The sequence below is a fragment of the Numida meleagris genome, chromosome 5 (genome assembly GCF_002078875.1).
Source record: "Numida meleagris isolate 19003 breed g44 Domestic line chromosome 5, NumMel1.0, whole genome shotgun sequence".
Lineage (NCBI taxonomy): Eukaryota > Metazoa > Chordata > Aves > Galliformes > Numididae > Numida > Numida meleagris.
The window spans coordinates 55,416,836-55,433,577 of NC_034413.1; the positions used below are offsets into that span (position 1 = coordinate 55,416,836).

The 16,742-nt window shown below is 34.8% G+C and overlaps 1 protein-coding gene across 6 annotated transcripts in view; it reads right to left on the bottom strand.

Annotated features, from left to right (window-relative positions):
* The window catches only part of SLC4A10 (solute carrier family 4 member 10), a 180,236-nt gene that overhangs the window by 45,748 nt on the left and 117,746 nt on the right, over positions 1-16,742 (bottom strand). For 5 of the 6 annotated variants that reach the window (XM_021399397.1, XM_021399394.1, XM_021399398.1 and 2 more), the window contains exons 6-7: positions 11,205-11,393; positions 242-333 (exon numbers count right to left, since the gene is read on the bottom strand). In XM_021399397.1, the coding sequence (XP_021255072.1) occupies positions 242-333; positions 11,205-11,393 (281 nt within the window). The remainder of the gene's footprint in view (positions 1-241; positions 334-11,204; positions 11,394-16,742) is intronic. The other variant, XM_021399395.1, reaches the window with a different exon arrangement.

A 16,742-nucleotide genomic window follows, 5' to 3' on the forward strand; every position in this document is an offset into this window, starting at 1 on the left:
ATGTATATCCACATTCTTACACTGTCATTTCCTACTACCAGTAATTTATCAGGAAAATGAAGTAGGTTTGTTTTTTTTTTTTTTTTTGTTACATACAAACACTGTTGCAGTACTTGAAAAATTTTAATGCTCAAGTAAAAAATGCATTTCATAGCTTTTCCTAACTCACATAGATGCAATGTATTTAAAAGATCTGTTTGGTAATCATGAAGCTCTCTTTGTCGTCAGTGAATGTACTTACCTTGCTAAAGTCAACAGTGCTATTTTCTCTGCTCACATCATTTTTGTTTTCAACACAGGCTGGAGCAGATTGTGGGGAAACAACCTGACCTGCTAAAAAAAATACCATTACAGAATACTAACATTCACTTCTACAGATAAAGCAAATTGGTAGAATTAAAGAGTGACATCCATTCCATATCATGTGTATATGAAACATCTAAACATGGCATTTTAGTTAAATACTTATTTAGAGTAATGTTCTCAAAAGGGAATACTTATCACATGCAGCTAGGAATGGGAGAACTTAAATCAGAAAATATAAAACGTAATCTAGAATACTGAAAGATAAGCTTTCTGTGTCAATTAAAGCTTATGGTTTTTAAGATATTACATTTTTTAATAAAGTCCTGCATTTATATAGTTTGGGGTTATTTTTAATTAATTTGAAGAGCTGCCAATTTGGGGCAGTATCTGTCTGCAAGATTACTCCTGACGGAATAAAACAGGAGTACTAATATCCATAAATTTACTCATGAGTATAAGAACATTCTGATTATAATAAATATTACAAACCTAGCATAAGAGTGGGCTGCTATAAAAAATAGACATTTTAGAAATTAAGATGATTTCATCTCAGTATTGAACATTGTAATCTTGACATGTATAGAACAAATGTTTCAGCAAACACATTTTCAAAAATTCCTGTGAGGACTTAGTACAGTACTTTATAGAAGCTTTAAAAATATCTCAAAATGAGAAGTGTTTAAACACACCTGAATCTCATGTAAGCAAACTGTAAGCCTTGTGACCAACTAAATTTTGACAGCAAAAGCTCAAAAAGAAAAATGGGATTAAGTAACAAATATAGGTCACATAAAGCATATTTTACTTAATGCCAACATTGCTCCCATGCACAGCCAGAGATCACGATACACACTGTGAGGCTGGCAGTAGGGCAACAACACAAACCCTCCGGGTTGATGGGCCTTCCTACCTTTACTCCTAAAGCTCTCCCTGGCATGGCAGGACCTGCTCATAGCTCTGAACACCAAAACAAATCACAGGAAAAATAGTAAATGTATGAGCCAGCTATCTCTTTCTGCTGTAACACATACACAGCAATAACTGTAGAGTCCAACTGGCCAACAATCAGTATCTTGTGCCCAGCATATATTTGTAACCATAGCAAATAAAGTCTCTCATTTGACTAAGAATTTTTGATGCAAAAACACTGGTTCTGGAAAAAATCAATCTAAACTTGAGTAGCAACAAAGACCATATGTTCAAGACATATGACCAGAAAGACAATCCTAAGCTAGGCACATTGTTTGGGCAAATCAAAAAGCCATCGTGTATCCTCAACATTTTCGTTACACCCATTTGTAGTCCAAGCATGTCCTCAGCCAGTCAGGAAACAGAGCACTTTGCAGGATCCAGACAGAACAGAACAAGAGACTTACAAGAGAATCTCAACCATGGCCACAAAACTACAATGTCCAGCTTCTGTGAAAGCTGAGCAGTTCAGTATCCCTCTCTAACTTGGCCGCAAATTTCGAGTATAAACACTTGCTGAGAAAAGGTTGGTTTTCATGAAAATCAACGTTTCGTTTTCCACTAGGCAAAACTCCCATGTCACAAGTTAGTTTTTAGACTTGTGATGTGTGCTGATAGCTTAGCAAGAGAGATTTCACTTTGATTAGAAAGCACAGGCACAGAATGTTTCAAAAATTATTTGTAAGAGTCTTACTATTAAATGTAAATATTTCAATTTTCTCTCCAATTCAGAACAAAGATCAAAACATGAACAGAAATTAGGGCCTTTGCCTAGGACTATAGTGAAATAAACAGAAAGCAACAGAAAAACAGCCATGACCATAATGTTAGCTTAGCCAAGCAGTTAGAAATAAGTCAGCATTAGAATTTTCATATGGCAAGGGTTATGGATTAATTTCAGAAGTACATATTATTGTAACTTAAAAGAATGTACGTTAAAATAATGTTAAGACTATTAATTCCTAAATAACATTGAATAATGTTATACTTTATATATATATAGTAGTATATATATACATATATATATATACACACACTACTGCAAACTGGAAGAGATCAATCACTAAACATGCAAGATCCTTATAAACGGCCATTCAACTTTTCTGTTTAACTGTAACTTGAAGTGTCACTGAGTTCTATCAGTGTTCCACCATCACCTTAACACTAAGTATACCCATACACTACTCAATACCATTATTTTTTCCTCTGTTAAATTTATGTGGTATTATAAGAAACATCCTGTAGCACTGTAACTATTATAATCATTTATATATTAATATGGTTTCTGTACTATTTTGATAGTTTTAATAATGTAACAGGAGAAAAAAAAATCTTTCAGTAATCCTAACACAGAAGCTATAAAATGCACAGGGAACATTTCTACCAGGAAGTCTTAGGCTTACTTAATTCTTCCTTTCCTCCTTTTAGACTATCCTCTTTATTCTAGGATCTATACCAAAGGAAATATTTGTAATAATTACTCACACTAACATCCACATTATGTTATAAAGTTTTTGTGCACAGGAAAGCAAGAGAAATAGTAGTTTATCATCATTCTGTTGCTACTTATGGATTTACATTTATAGTTTCTATGGACTCAAAATTTCAAGAAAATTAAAACATGAATATTGACACAGGAGAAAAAAATCTGACCATTGGAACATGGACCACTCGGTATAGATGCTGAAGTTTTAACATCGTAAGTTTTAAAATCATAATTTGAATTGTGAAAAGTCCCCTAAGCAACTACTATAATGGTCTAAAATGCTAACTTTTAAATGCTGCGTCCACTTTTCTTTTAGGGAGTAAAAACATACATGGTAGGAAATAAAAGTCACAAACAGCAAGTATGTGAAGTTTATAAGAATAGCATATGTTCCTTTTCTGTGCCAATAGAAGACCTCAGACTTTGATTTTCCCATATGCTGGACTAATCTGAAAAAAACACAAGTTTTACCTTGAGGCAGTAAGAGATGTTTAAATAACTCTGTAACTTCAGACAGCTTTCTGGATCTCGGAACAATGAAGTTTTGTTTTTTTTTTAATTTATTTTTTATTTTACTGGATTGAATAACAGTCAAAGATACAAGGAAGAGAAGATAGCTAATTTCACTTTATGTTCCTGCAGCATATTGTCGTATGGATAACAAGTGTTTATTACGAAACAATACAATCTGCAAAATAAGAATCTGCAACCTGATCTCCAAGTGGTCCCTCAAGAGAAAAGTAAGATAAAAAACAACTGTTTTCTGGAGAGATTTTTACTCTTACATATATTGAGTTTATTACACATCCATGTGTTCAGCACTTTAAACAGCTAGATACTGTGCTATGGTGACCCTCTCTGGTCAAGAATGGCTGAAAGACCAAACTGTTTTCATACATGGTAGCTTCATCTATTCCAGAGCTATGAAGCCGCAAAGGTGGCCTGAATTTTATTTTGCATAAAATTTCATGTTGACTTAATGGAGACTTCTTTGAGGTGAATAAGAAATTCTCAGTGGACTAGGTCCAGAATTATAATGATGGCAACCTAGTGAACATGTGCATCACCATGCTACACTGGTTTTCCCATTCATTATTCAGTTTGCTAATGCATGTTGGCAAGTATGTGTGTGCTTTATCCTCAAGTGCATTTTAATTTCAGCAGCTGGTTGTTTTCTCAGAATGAAGGACACAATTATTGGCACTGTGATGGCCCCAGGAAATTTCAGACAGTTAAAGAGCTAGGCAAATGAAGAAGGGAGATGTCATGCTACACCTGGACTGAAAAAAAAAAGAAAAAAATGCAATACATATTTTCTTCCTGATCTCTACCAAAAACTCAACAGTCACCACCACATCAAATCGCGTCTGAAATATAGCTACACTAAATTCAAGTTTTCTCCAAATTTTACTTCTACAATATCCAAACACATCCAAATGTCCAAATGAACATCCAAAGCACTATGTCCAAAACAAACAAGTAAATACACAAACAACTATCACCAAGCTCCAACCAGGCTTTAAATATCTGATTTGAAAAACACTCATTTCCATCTTCTGATTTGAAGCCAACCTCAAATTTCAGTGAGGTCATAACTGAGATGGTATATTGACTCTTTGAACTGGCAGTAGGTGGATTAAGCTGGCAAGAATGATGAAGACATAAATCACCAATTTCTTAAGAGAGGGCATAAAGGTAGCAACGTTCTTACCATTTATTCTGTTCTTCCTCACTCTGCCCTTGCCAGTTCCATTTTAATTCTCTCAAGCAAAATCTTTATTCATGCATTGTATTGCATAAATACTGTTTTGTTTTAAAGTATAAGGTAATACTTGGAGTACTTATAAAATCTGAAGTTTAAAAGCCATGATTTATCCTGCACTCCATCTACATGAAGCATCTGAAAAGTCACCTGCTTTGAGATGTCATCAGAAAGTTATTCAGATTTTTCAAAGTACCAGTCAAATGTGCTATCATTGAAATATCCAGCCTGCACACAAAATAACTTAATATCTAACAGTTAAACCAACACTAAAAGGAGTGTTAAGATTCATGTATGTATTAAAGTGCCAATATCAACAGTTTTAATTTTTTAATATTTTAAATTGGTATATATAAGTGTTGGTTGGCTTTTTTGAGATAATGTGAAATTCCAGAACTTTCACTAGAGGCAATATTCACACAAAACAATTATGTCATGCAAAGCCAAGCCATGTAAAAATCAGTCAACCTAAGGTCTGTATTTGTTGCGCAAATAGATATGCAGATTCAGAACTTTACATTTTGAGATTATTAGTCTTGTCAAATTAGAAAAAAAAATCAATACCAGTAAATTAATTTCACATACAATATACTTTCAGTCTCTAAAATTTAAAGCTTCGGACACTGAACTATGAATACTGTATTTATTAATTAAAATACAAGAGATCTCTAGAACGCAAATGACAAATACCAAGTACAATCTATTCAGATAAAAAAACACAGTTAATGGAAACAAATTGGATGTATCTGACACATCAAAGGAAATTCAACTGGATAAAAGTAGTTTATTTTTCTAAACCATATGTATTTCTTCCCATTCAGAAGAAAAAAAATCTGATTTGCAAGCCAACTATCACAGTCTTCAGGCTTTTCACTGTAACTTGTCACCAACTTGCCAAATCTAAATGCACTTGCTGTCCATTTAGACTAAAATTCAAAGACTGAAAAGCAGCAAGTTTTCCAAAGTATATATTAAAATCGTAATACAACAGAGTAGTGATAGCAGTGAATTGTATACGTATTTTCAAGTCTCTTGATAAATAATATTTCAAGTCACACTTCCATTGCATCTGTGTAACAGCAAGCAGAATTTAGTGCTTGCTAAAAATACACAATTTAAGAGGATATGAAGAAGTTACTTTACCCATTTTTCTAACACTAGGCCTGAATCTCAAACATAATTCATATGAAGTCATGCAGTCAAAACTAAAATGCTATGATTTGTGGTTTTACAAATAGATGCAAGATAATGGATTTACAAAGAAATAGTATCCAAAGTAACTTCCAACCCATCAAAAAATAACATCATTACACATAAGCTTCTCATAAATGTGCCACAGCTGCTGACAAAGTGCTAAGGTACTTTTTAATCACTACAGCAAGGAGTTGCATGCTGTCAAGAAACTCAGATGAAGACATGGGTGTACACTTGAAATGATCTGAAGCCCAAGCAAGAATAGGTTTTTATACTACCTCCAAACCTTCAGGGAGTTTACAGAACCCAAAGGATAGGAGATGAGGAAGATACAGAGATGAGATGAGCCTGTTAGAGACAGACACAACAAAGACAGAGCAAAATGAAGAAATACAAAGATGAATGATACAGTTTTATATATACAAATTCATACATTTTTATCATGAGTACAAGGAAATGTGGAAAAAGAATAAATATCAAATGAAAATGTTTTCAAATACAAGTTATATTTTAGTAATATAAAAATCTGTGGATAATATTTTGATTAAAATACATACATTTGAAAAAAATATGAAGTAAGAAATACAGTAATAGCTAATCTAAGCTAGAATTAACTATCAGTGGGTTTGCCTGCACTGCAAGGCAAGCAGGAGCAACCCATCTGATCCAAAATCACTGCTGGTAGAAAACTGGTACACATATGGCATTCACTGCGACCTGCTCCTAAAAATGAAGAAACTTGGTCCCATACATAGAAATGCCTTCCTCCTTTTTCAGGGGGGTCCACGTAATGCCTGTCTGTTTCCATAAAGTACTACTGACATCACCTAAATTTCACTAGCACTGGTATAAATGCTTGACCTAAAGATTAGAAGAGATAAGGAAATTGAGTGAAGTAAAAAACACCCATTGGAGAACTGGTAATTTAGACTTCTTTGGATACTAAACCACACTCTTAATCAGATGCCAAGCATAGTCTTACACAACTCTGTGCATGCTCATATTAACATGAAACAATGAAGTCCAAATTAGCCAAACATACCAACCAAAATAACTAGAAAAATGCTTGAAAAAGAACCTGTCAAAGTAAATTGCTCCAGCAACTCATTCAGTTAATTCTGAAGATCCTTAATTTAACATGCCACTGATTTCTTCAAGCTCTTTGGCAGTCCAATAAACAACAACTTAGAATTTCAAAAATTCTCAAAATCTAACATGATGTCTGGTATAATGGAGTTTTTACACTAATAAAGTGTTTGTTCAGATGCCAAAGAAGAAGCAGCAGTTATCAATGGCATACATATGGAACAGAAAACATGCACAGGATCATGTTATTATGGATAAAGAACACCTCAACAACGTGCATGAAAACACAGTTTACAAGTTAATTAATCCTGCCATACTTCTCCTCTCATTTCTTCAACTTTAATCAGTAAAAGTTCTGCTAGATCCTATTATGTATGAATACACACACATATTCTGAAACCTACATTAAAAATGAAATAGCTAATTTAAAAAATGGAAGCGTCTACATCATGAAAATTTCTTTTCTTAGCTTAATTTTCATTGAATCTGCTACTTCCCCATGCTTCATATACTTAAATTCTGAATTGTAGAACATTTTAGAGAAACGAAGAGGCTTATGAAATTATTTTAGCATTCCTGTAGTAGTAGTAGAAAGGTGTTGTATATTTGCAAGACATGTTCAAGACAACTTCCTATATATTATTTAATAATGACAAAGATTCATACTTTTTAACCTACCTTTTTAATCCTTCAACCTATTGCTACCCTCTATTTGGGGTATTTGGTGTCAAATTAGACTTTAAAAGAAAAAAAAATTGCTGCTCTTATGCCAAATTTGACTGTCACTTTTTATTGGAACATCAAAAGCAGGCTTTTAATTCTCACAGTTTTGATGCTTGATGAAAAAGTGAAAGTTAAACACAGCATGGTAGCATTAAAAATGCATGGTAAATCCATAGCACTCTGACATCTTACCCCTGTAGAAGATGTGAAGAAAAGCCATTGTAAACAAAAGATAATACTACTAAATACAAAGCAAATTAATTAGATGGTCTGGCACATTCTTACAGAAAAAAAAAAATGGAGGGAGTACATGTGTACAACTGTCTTCCAGCAAAGATATCACAGTGGACTGACAGCAGCACAGCCACGTATGGAATTTAAGATCATGTCTTCATTTTCAGACTTCATTCTGGAATATCTGGAAATGGAGACACTGATAAACTACCACAGTAAGGAACTTGGACAAAGAAGGGGTTTTGCACCCTCAGCTGTATCACATAGCCTACATGGCAACTCTGAACCATTTATTTCACAAACTGCAGGCCACTGAGGATTGTTATCACTTAAATTGTCAACACTAAAAACAAATGTGACCAAACTGAGAATTTCCTTACAGCCAGGAACAGTCTCTAACTTCCTCTGACTCATCTGAACATGGAAAATTAAGTGGTCCTTCTTAAGAGTAAATGTGTGTCTGGGCTGTATGTTCATCAGTAGTATTTCCCTACATCTTTAATAATAAGAAGAGGGAACAGTACCGTTACTGTTGACAATACATGGAACGTTTCCTGTATGAACATACATTCTACACAACATTTGTGCACAAATGGGTATAAATAGGTGAAAATTATGACTTGATTGGATTGTACCAGTTTGTTCTCAGGAAACAAAGGTGTGTCTCACAGCATACTCTTAACAATAGCATTAGATGTCCATAACTTTCAATTTTGCTTTGTTTTACATATTTAGGTCATTTTTCTTACTTCCACCTGATCCAAAGTTGAATTTTAACAACTCAGTTTTGTATTCTTAAGAGAAGCTTGTACACATGTTCCACAGTAATCAGAAAAGAAATATGTAGCTGCAGTGAGCACAACACTGTAGATGAACTGTAGTATTTGGGTCACGAGGCAATGGCAAGAGAAAATGGTCAGAAAACTCAATTCCTGCTCTGGATCAAGTTTGTAATGGCAGCAGAGCTCCTGAAAGATGAGCATCTCAGCATAATGTCTGCGTAATTTACACGCCATTTATTATGGTAAGTTACCCAAGTCAGAGAAATAACTAGCAACATGCCAGAAGAGGCACTAGTCCATGCACTTCCCATCCCTATACTCCTGGAGCATTGTCATAATATTTGCCCCTAAAGCCCATGAGATGTTTATCAGCTGTTGCCTTGAAGAGAAAGAAAATTGTCTTTTGAAAACCAAAACTTTAGACTGAACATTTATTTTATAAATATTACGCTAATTTTAGTACAATTCAGATGAGGAAAATTCAAACCTTTTAATATAATAGGTCAATGGATGAAAAGAGAGAAACTTAAAATAAATCAACCCTTCTTTCTTTTATCGTATGGCCATCATCTCTTTTGAAGAGGTCAATACAAGATACTCCCTCATGCGCATTAGCACTTACAGAACACAAGCAGAAGAGCAGTGCTTCAAACTGATTAAGACGTCTGTGTCCAGAAAGACTCTTTTTGGAAAGCTCTGCTGTAATTTAGATAAAAGGCTGAATTATCTTTGTATAGATGTTCCTACAGTTATTTAGATTTGTATTTTTTAACTTAATTTAAAAACATAATGTAAGTGGGTGATTTTTTGAACCAGAAGTTCTGAGGCACCTATACAAAAGCACATGAACTGGAATTCAGTAGTTTTTCATGTTGCACAATAAAGACAAACAAATGAAAACCTGTAATAATATGTCTCCCTACTCATAGCATCACTTAACCATTGAGTATTTGAAACTAGTGTTTTTAACATGCTGCCCTGATTCTGATCAGAATCTATTTCTGTGAGAATTAAATAGAGATATGAAAGTTCACACAAAAAGGCAGGTAAAATTGAGAAGTTTCTGGAGTGAACTGCTGCATCAGTTCCACTAATATAGAGAGAAAGTTACTGAAATTGAGCTTATGGTATTTTCACAGTTAACCCTGAGGGTTTTTTTTAATGAGACCTATTGTGTACTTGTTATATAAAAATTACTGCAGAATGTTTGAGGAGTGCAAGCTTCTGTCTTTCCTCCCATGGAGGACGAGGAATAGGATTACCTTTCTTTAAAGTTATTACTGAATATTTGTTTAAGACCATCAGCAAAAGTTGAATAAAATCAACAGGAAAGTTTCATTTTGAAAGTTGCATTAAAGATGGACAATCAGTCAATTTATTTGTACTACTTTTGTGCATCCATACATATAATAGTTCACATCTTAATAAAAAAATTTTTCTCTTACTCTTGAAATGATATTTTGACATGATTAGGACAATTCTATTTAATATCCTCTTCAGATGAAATTGTACATTTCCCTTTAGGTCTTACAGTATTCCTCAGGGTAGCAGCTAGATTTAAAAGTACCTATTAAAACTTTACATAGCAGCAATTGAAACAAATAACATGTCCTTGAAACCAAAGGCAATCTTGTCTTCATATCACCAGCCCCAACTTTCCAGATCGAAACTCACTACAGTACTCTCACTCTCCTCCTGTCCTACACCTCAGAGCATATACATGCCTCTTGCACCCTACAGCTTCTCTGTTGTGTGGCTGCTTCTTCATCCTTCACTCCTCCAGGTAGCAGGTGAGCTCAGTACAGTCCTGAACAGTGACACAGCAGGATGGACTGAGATTTCACTATAACTAAGGCAACTTCTGGAATAAGAGTCACTAATTACCATCCAGTGGTGCTCAGACTAAAATGTTGTAGGTATTGTGATTATACTGGATATGGAGGCTCAGTAATTCTGTACTGCATAATTCCAGTGAATTAACTGTAAATATCTGCAAAACGTGGCTCCAAGTTTCATTAGACGTGCCTGTTTTTACGTAAATAAGAGGCAACAAGAAAAGATCTTTCATGATAGTTACATGTAACTATAAGCTTATACAGGCTTCTATAGAAGTGAGAAAGAAAAAAGTCAATATTTTACTGTCGAACCACTCTGCAGACTTGTTCATTCACTTTCATAATTTTCCAATAAGTGATTTTCTGAAAGAATAATGTTCAGCTCTTGTGTTCTATCTCCAACAGTGTCTTGACAGTCTTATTTTTCTCATTTTAACCCTGCAAAGACAACTATGAAATTTGAAACTCTCTGCATAAAGTGCCAAGTATGTGCTCGAGCAGTCCTGCACTGGGGACAGTATCCCACACCATTACATAGGCCAGAACGCCACACTGACAAAGCTAACCTGCTTGCAACACTTGAGCAAGTTCAGCTGGACTTCTCTGCACAGCACTGAGTTGTTCCACATATTTGAATTTCAAATTTAAACAAGCATGTTACTAAATGCATAAGAGGAACCACTCTCACATATGAAAGGTTCTATTTATATACAGGAACTTCTTAGAGCATAATCACTGAAGTTCAAACTGTGGGTACAAAGCACAAGCAACACTGCACAGGGAAATGTTACTGAAAGTTCAAAATGCAAAATAAAGCAATACATTACCATTTTTATCCATGGAATGTGGCTCAGATTGCTTCTTTCCGATATCAGCAAAGGATCTTACAATCGGGATCCTATTGCTCAGTTTCTTCTGGTTCTGATGGTGATGCTGTTTCAATAATGCCTCATGCACTCTGTGACGAACATCCTCACTGAGCTGCCCAGAGCCCACCTGCTGGTCCAGAATCATATCTGAAAAAAAAAATATATATGTAAACATAACAGAAGAGAGGAAAGATGAAAAATTTCATTTCAAAAAAGTTGCAGTAACAAAATTTAGTACCCTATGGGATTACTAATCAAAGATATCTGTTCCCTTAGCACAACAGAATTCAATGGTAAGTAATGTGTTTCACTCTCAGAAAAAAAAAGAATAAATAAAAGAAGGTAGCAATGTAACAAGGTCAGTCCCTCAAAAATGTCATAAATTCCCATGCCAAGGTCACTTATGTAGCTAGGAAATCATTCCTGAAATATTCCCATACATAATACCTTTAAACCCAGGATTATGATGTATATTAGGTGTCTTCTCTCCCACAAATAACGGGTCCCTTATTTGCTCCAAAGAACTGTCTTGCTGTGAGAAGTAATAACTTTTTAATTCCTTTTATACTTACCACAGAAGATGGTAGTCTAGCTTTGCTTTTTACAACTACATTATTTTTAGTACAGTATTAAAAAAAAAAAAAATGAGATTAGAAGATACAGGAAATAACCAGCAGGATCTCTTTCTACTGCCCAGTGCATATGTCCATGCAAGAGAATCATTATATGGACATGTGAGTAAAACTGATCCCTCTGCTTAAAAATATCAGTCACTTCTGCCGTTCACTGGCAGAAAATATTCACATATTTACATTCAAAATTATTAATAAATGCATTATACCTTTCAAATGGGAAAGAACGTTTGAGAATTCTGTGGGATTATTTATTTAGGGAAATTCTATTAGCAGCAGTATTAATGCATAACAGAAGGAAAGGAAAAAAAGAAAACAAAAATCTGTATCAAACCAAGTAAAACAGCATTTAAGTACACAATGTCCCTGTATAACCATTAGAAGAAACTGGTGTACAAAAACAGTGATATAATAAGCTGAGTCAAAAACCTCTTGTACTGCAAATTCAGACAGCTCACAAGTCTGTGCTGGAGTCAGATTGATAACTACCAGTAAACTCAGTGGCAAAGCAAGCAGAGCAGAAAAAAAAAAAAAAACAGATGCACCATCAGTAGAAACATAATTTGTCAGGTCTCTGATAACTGCCAACCACAAAAGGGAGAATAAAAAAGAATTAAATAACTACATGCAGAGTTTAATTACTAAGTCAACTACCCACTTCACTTAATGTGAAGAGGCTCCTAACAACTCTTCATGTCGACATACACAAAAAGGCATGGCTAAGTCCGTAGACTATGTACAAGTCAACAGATGCAAACATAAGAGACATATCCACATCTCACCATGAAGAGTGGTACAGAGTTTTCTGACAACACCTGTGACCCCCACCAGCAATTATATTCTACACAGTACTAGCAACTGTGCTGACCGAACAGTTCAGGTCTTGGAGTAACACTGCCTGGATGCTGAGCCTAAACTAATACAGCCTGTCTGTGGAGTTCTTCATCTGGACAGGTAGTTCTGTGCCCCCTGCCAAGACGAACTGAGTTTTTCTATTACACTAGACTCTCATGGAAGAGATAGAGGCGTGGTAATGAGAGAGCAACAGTCAAAAGAAAGGGTAGCTCAAATTCAGGAGAAAGGCTTCCAAAAATTTTCTTCAGAAGGAGCAAAGAATAAGAAGAGATTTGCAACACAAAGGAAAAAAGCAATGAAGACACCATCTCCAAAAAAGTATCCATTTTCCTGCTCAACTTTACTGCTTTTGAGGAACAGTCTCTGCCCTGAAGATAAGACTATTCTTTTTAGACAGGCTTAGTACATGATTATGTACAGTATCAAAACCAGACCAGTAATTCCTGTGAGATATGAGCTTTAGAGGAAAAAAATAAATAATAATCATATAACCTGGGGCACTTGTGCTAAAGCACAAATTAGGAGATCCTAATCTCCATCCTTTTTAATTCTGGTGACAGAAGACAAATTGTACAAGATGTAAAACCAAATATTACCTTGAGTTGCTCTAAGACAACAAAAGAGCTGAAAAAAGGTCTCCTCTAGAACAGTCAAATTTAGAGCTGTGATCATCACCTTTCTTACAGATCAGTGGAACTTGACTTCTATGTTGTCATTCCTGGAATTACAGTATTTTGCACATTAAATATTAATGTATGTTAAATTTGGAGGATGATGTCAATATTTAAGATATTCCACTTAAGGACAGAAAATGCCAGGAAAAAGAGAAAATCATATTGTTATCCTCTTCCTTGCCAGGATGCTCTGCCAGATTCACTAACAGACAGCTTCTGTAGGAAGGTAGTGGTGTACGCTAGTGCGGTGACTAACTGTTTGCATTTCCTTCCAAACTGAGAACAAAGTGGCTTACCTTGAGTTGCCAGTTTTCATAAATTCCTGCTTGCTTTACCATGCCTGCCACATGTAAAAATGGGAGATGCATTCAGAACTGGGAAGAGTGGAGACTTGTTTTCTTACACTGATACTCTCTCAAATTGCCATTCTTTCAATACAAACCAATTTGCAGTCACAGCTACAGTTTTAGTGCACTCACATTACTTCCAGATTCTTGTATTTTGACCATTTTCTCTAGACCTGAACAGATTTGAATAGTAATAACAAAGGCTGTCTCCATTAATATCTACCATTATTGGATTCCACTTCAGTTTCTTCAAAGTTTTTCAATATATTTTTTAAAAGTTCCAGGATCTGCAATGTTATTGATAGCTCTTTAAAAAAAAATGAAATGCTGTCTTTTATCCTAACCTGTCGTTAACCCGCACCCTATTACACATTTTCCTAGTGAGTCAGGCACTAGGAGCTACAGAAAGCTAACGATTAAGATTCTTGGCCTGCATTTATGATCCAAGACCTGATTCTGGTGTTTACAATGGTGATTATAAATGAGCTATCTAAGCAAGCGGATTTAGCCTGTTCATCCAAAGAAGTAAAGCGTTCCATTGCACTGAGTGCCAGATTCTATTTTCAGCTCTACCTGAATTTGCTTTATTCAGCTTCTCAGCTGAATTACTTGAAAAGGAAAGAGGGACAGTGACAAATGTCTGCTTTTCAAACTAAGAGTCTCCAACTTAAGGAGCAAGGGCTAGCATGTTCACAAAACATCAAACAGACAAGGCTAATATTTTCAGCTTGAAGCTCAGAGAACAAGAAATGTTGTAACACAGAGCTGTTCAAACATCTCACAGTGGATGCTACCAAAACACCACTGCAGGTCTCACGGGACAAGGTATTTTGCATCTCTGTGTAGAACAAGAGCTATGAATACCATTGGTTCCGTATCTACAGAAAATGATAACTGAGACTGACTTGCGCAATCTAAAACATTCCCAAACTTGTGGTTGACATGGGAGAACGCAAAAAAAACCAAAAAAGATGCCATACAACTTAGATGTTGGTAAGAGATTTACAGTTTACACACAAAGGAACAAAACCTGAAAAATGCTTCTCTGTGCATCACAGCATGGCAAGCTGTAAATAAAGCAAACACAAAAATCTGTGCAAGTGAGAAGGTGAAAGCTGAACAAAAGCCAGGTGGAGGGTCAAACTGAGAGAAACAGGCTGCAGACAGGTAATCCCATGCTTTGTTGCATTGTTTGTAATAAAAGCTAAATTTACCATAAAAGCACTGACAGAAAGATAATAAAACATGAGCATAGCAGCTGAAACAAAGGAAATCAGTGAAATAAAATCTGAACTGGAGCCAGTTTAAATATATCATTATGATGGAGTAATACAGCTTTGAGCAAACAAAGACTAAAGAAGACTTGTTCAAATTAAAGCTTAATGAGATATTACTGAAATCAATAAAATTGCACACTTGGTATGTAATGCCCTGAGTTGTTGAGCAGAGTCCAGTGACCTCAATCACAAGATTAAGCTGTTACACAGATTGAAAATTCGATTGTGAGAAACATACACAAAAGACTGCTTAGGAAAAAAACAGATATCTGGATTGAAAAACATGGGAATATTTAAAATTATATTTAAAAAAATATTAGAGTATTTTTTAAAGTAAATAGAACTTTCTAATAATTCAAATGTATGCAAGTCATCAAAGCACCACCAAGTAACTCAAGGGGCACAGTTCGTATTTGAAAAGGTTTGACATTTGTTCACAGTACACTCCGCGCAACTGCAAGAAAACACAAGATCTGTGATTCATAATTTAGAGAATGTATTGCCGTTAAAGGCTGGACCAAACAGTTTTCAAACCAAATGATACAAAATGGCATCATATGTTAAATGGAAGAACCTTTTGGGTTCATTCAGTGATTACAATTAAAAAAAAAAAAACAGATGGTAATTTGAGAAGCTACATGGTTTCAAAGGAACTAAATGAAAATATCAAAAGAGAACATTTTCATCTGCCAACTTGAACAACACAGTGAAGCTGCTCTCTAATGGTGCAGTCAGATTCTGGCAAATACCTCCTCAAGAGACAAGTTCCAAAATAAACTGTTTTGATTACATAGATTTTTCAGACTTCCTTTTAGCATATGCTCTATACAGAAGCGATCGATAAAATATTACTACATCAAATGTTCAATGGAATTCCTTGTGTATGCAATGCTAGCTTACTCATAAAGGAACCACTTCAAAGACATTTTTAAAAAAACAAGTCATATTAAGAAAAGTAATGAAAAAGCCTAAAATATACTTAAAAATACATTTGTAACATGATACATTACAACAGAGGAACTGAGCTGTTTTCAAGGAAAAAAAAAATCCATCACGAAATTTAAGAACAATTTGAGAAATGTCAGGAATTAAGATGCTGTTCTCCCTGCTTGATGACAATGTTGGAAATTCATCTCAGGAGTCTCTACTGTAATAAGATTTAACCAATTCCGTGAATTCAACATCATAAGTATGAATAAGCTCTTTATCAACAAAGAAAACTGGGTGCCTGTCCAAAGAAATTTGCAGCCCTAAAGATTAAGTCACTTTTTAATAAGAGTTGGAATGAGAAAGAATCTAATCAAGAATGGACAAGCTGGAAGACAGGATGATTTAAAAATTCTCACCATATCACTGGTGCCAAAATATTTTTACGCAGAGTTTGCAGGGATGAAATACAAAATGTTCTGAGAGCCATACAAACAGTATAAAAGATGTTTTCTCATCTGTAGATTTTACCACAAGCCCATTAAGATCTTAAAACATAGACTTTAATAGAAGAAACTTTCAAGGACTAAGTGCTGGAGTTTTATGCTTTAGCGAACAAACGTTTATAGATTAAAAGCCTTGACCAGAACAAATAGGAATTCTTTGTCTCAATTTAGCAATGTAGAGTAAGTATAACTCTTTCAAGGACACAGAGACTGGTACTGCATTTACAGTATAATTTGAAATTGGAATGTAGCCCAGACAGCAAGATGTTACCAACAAA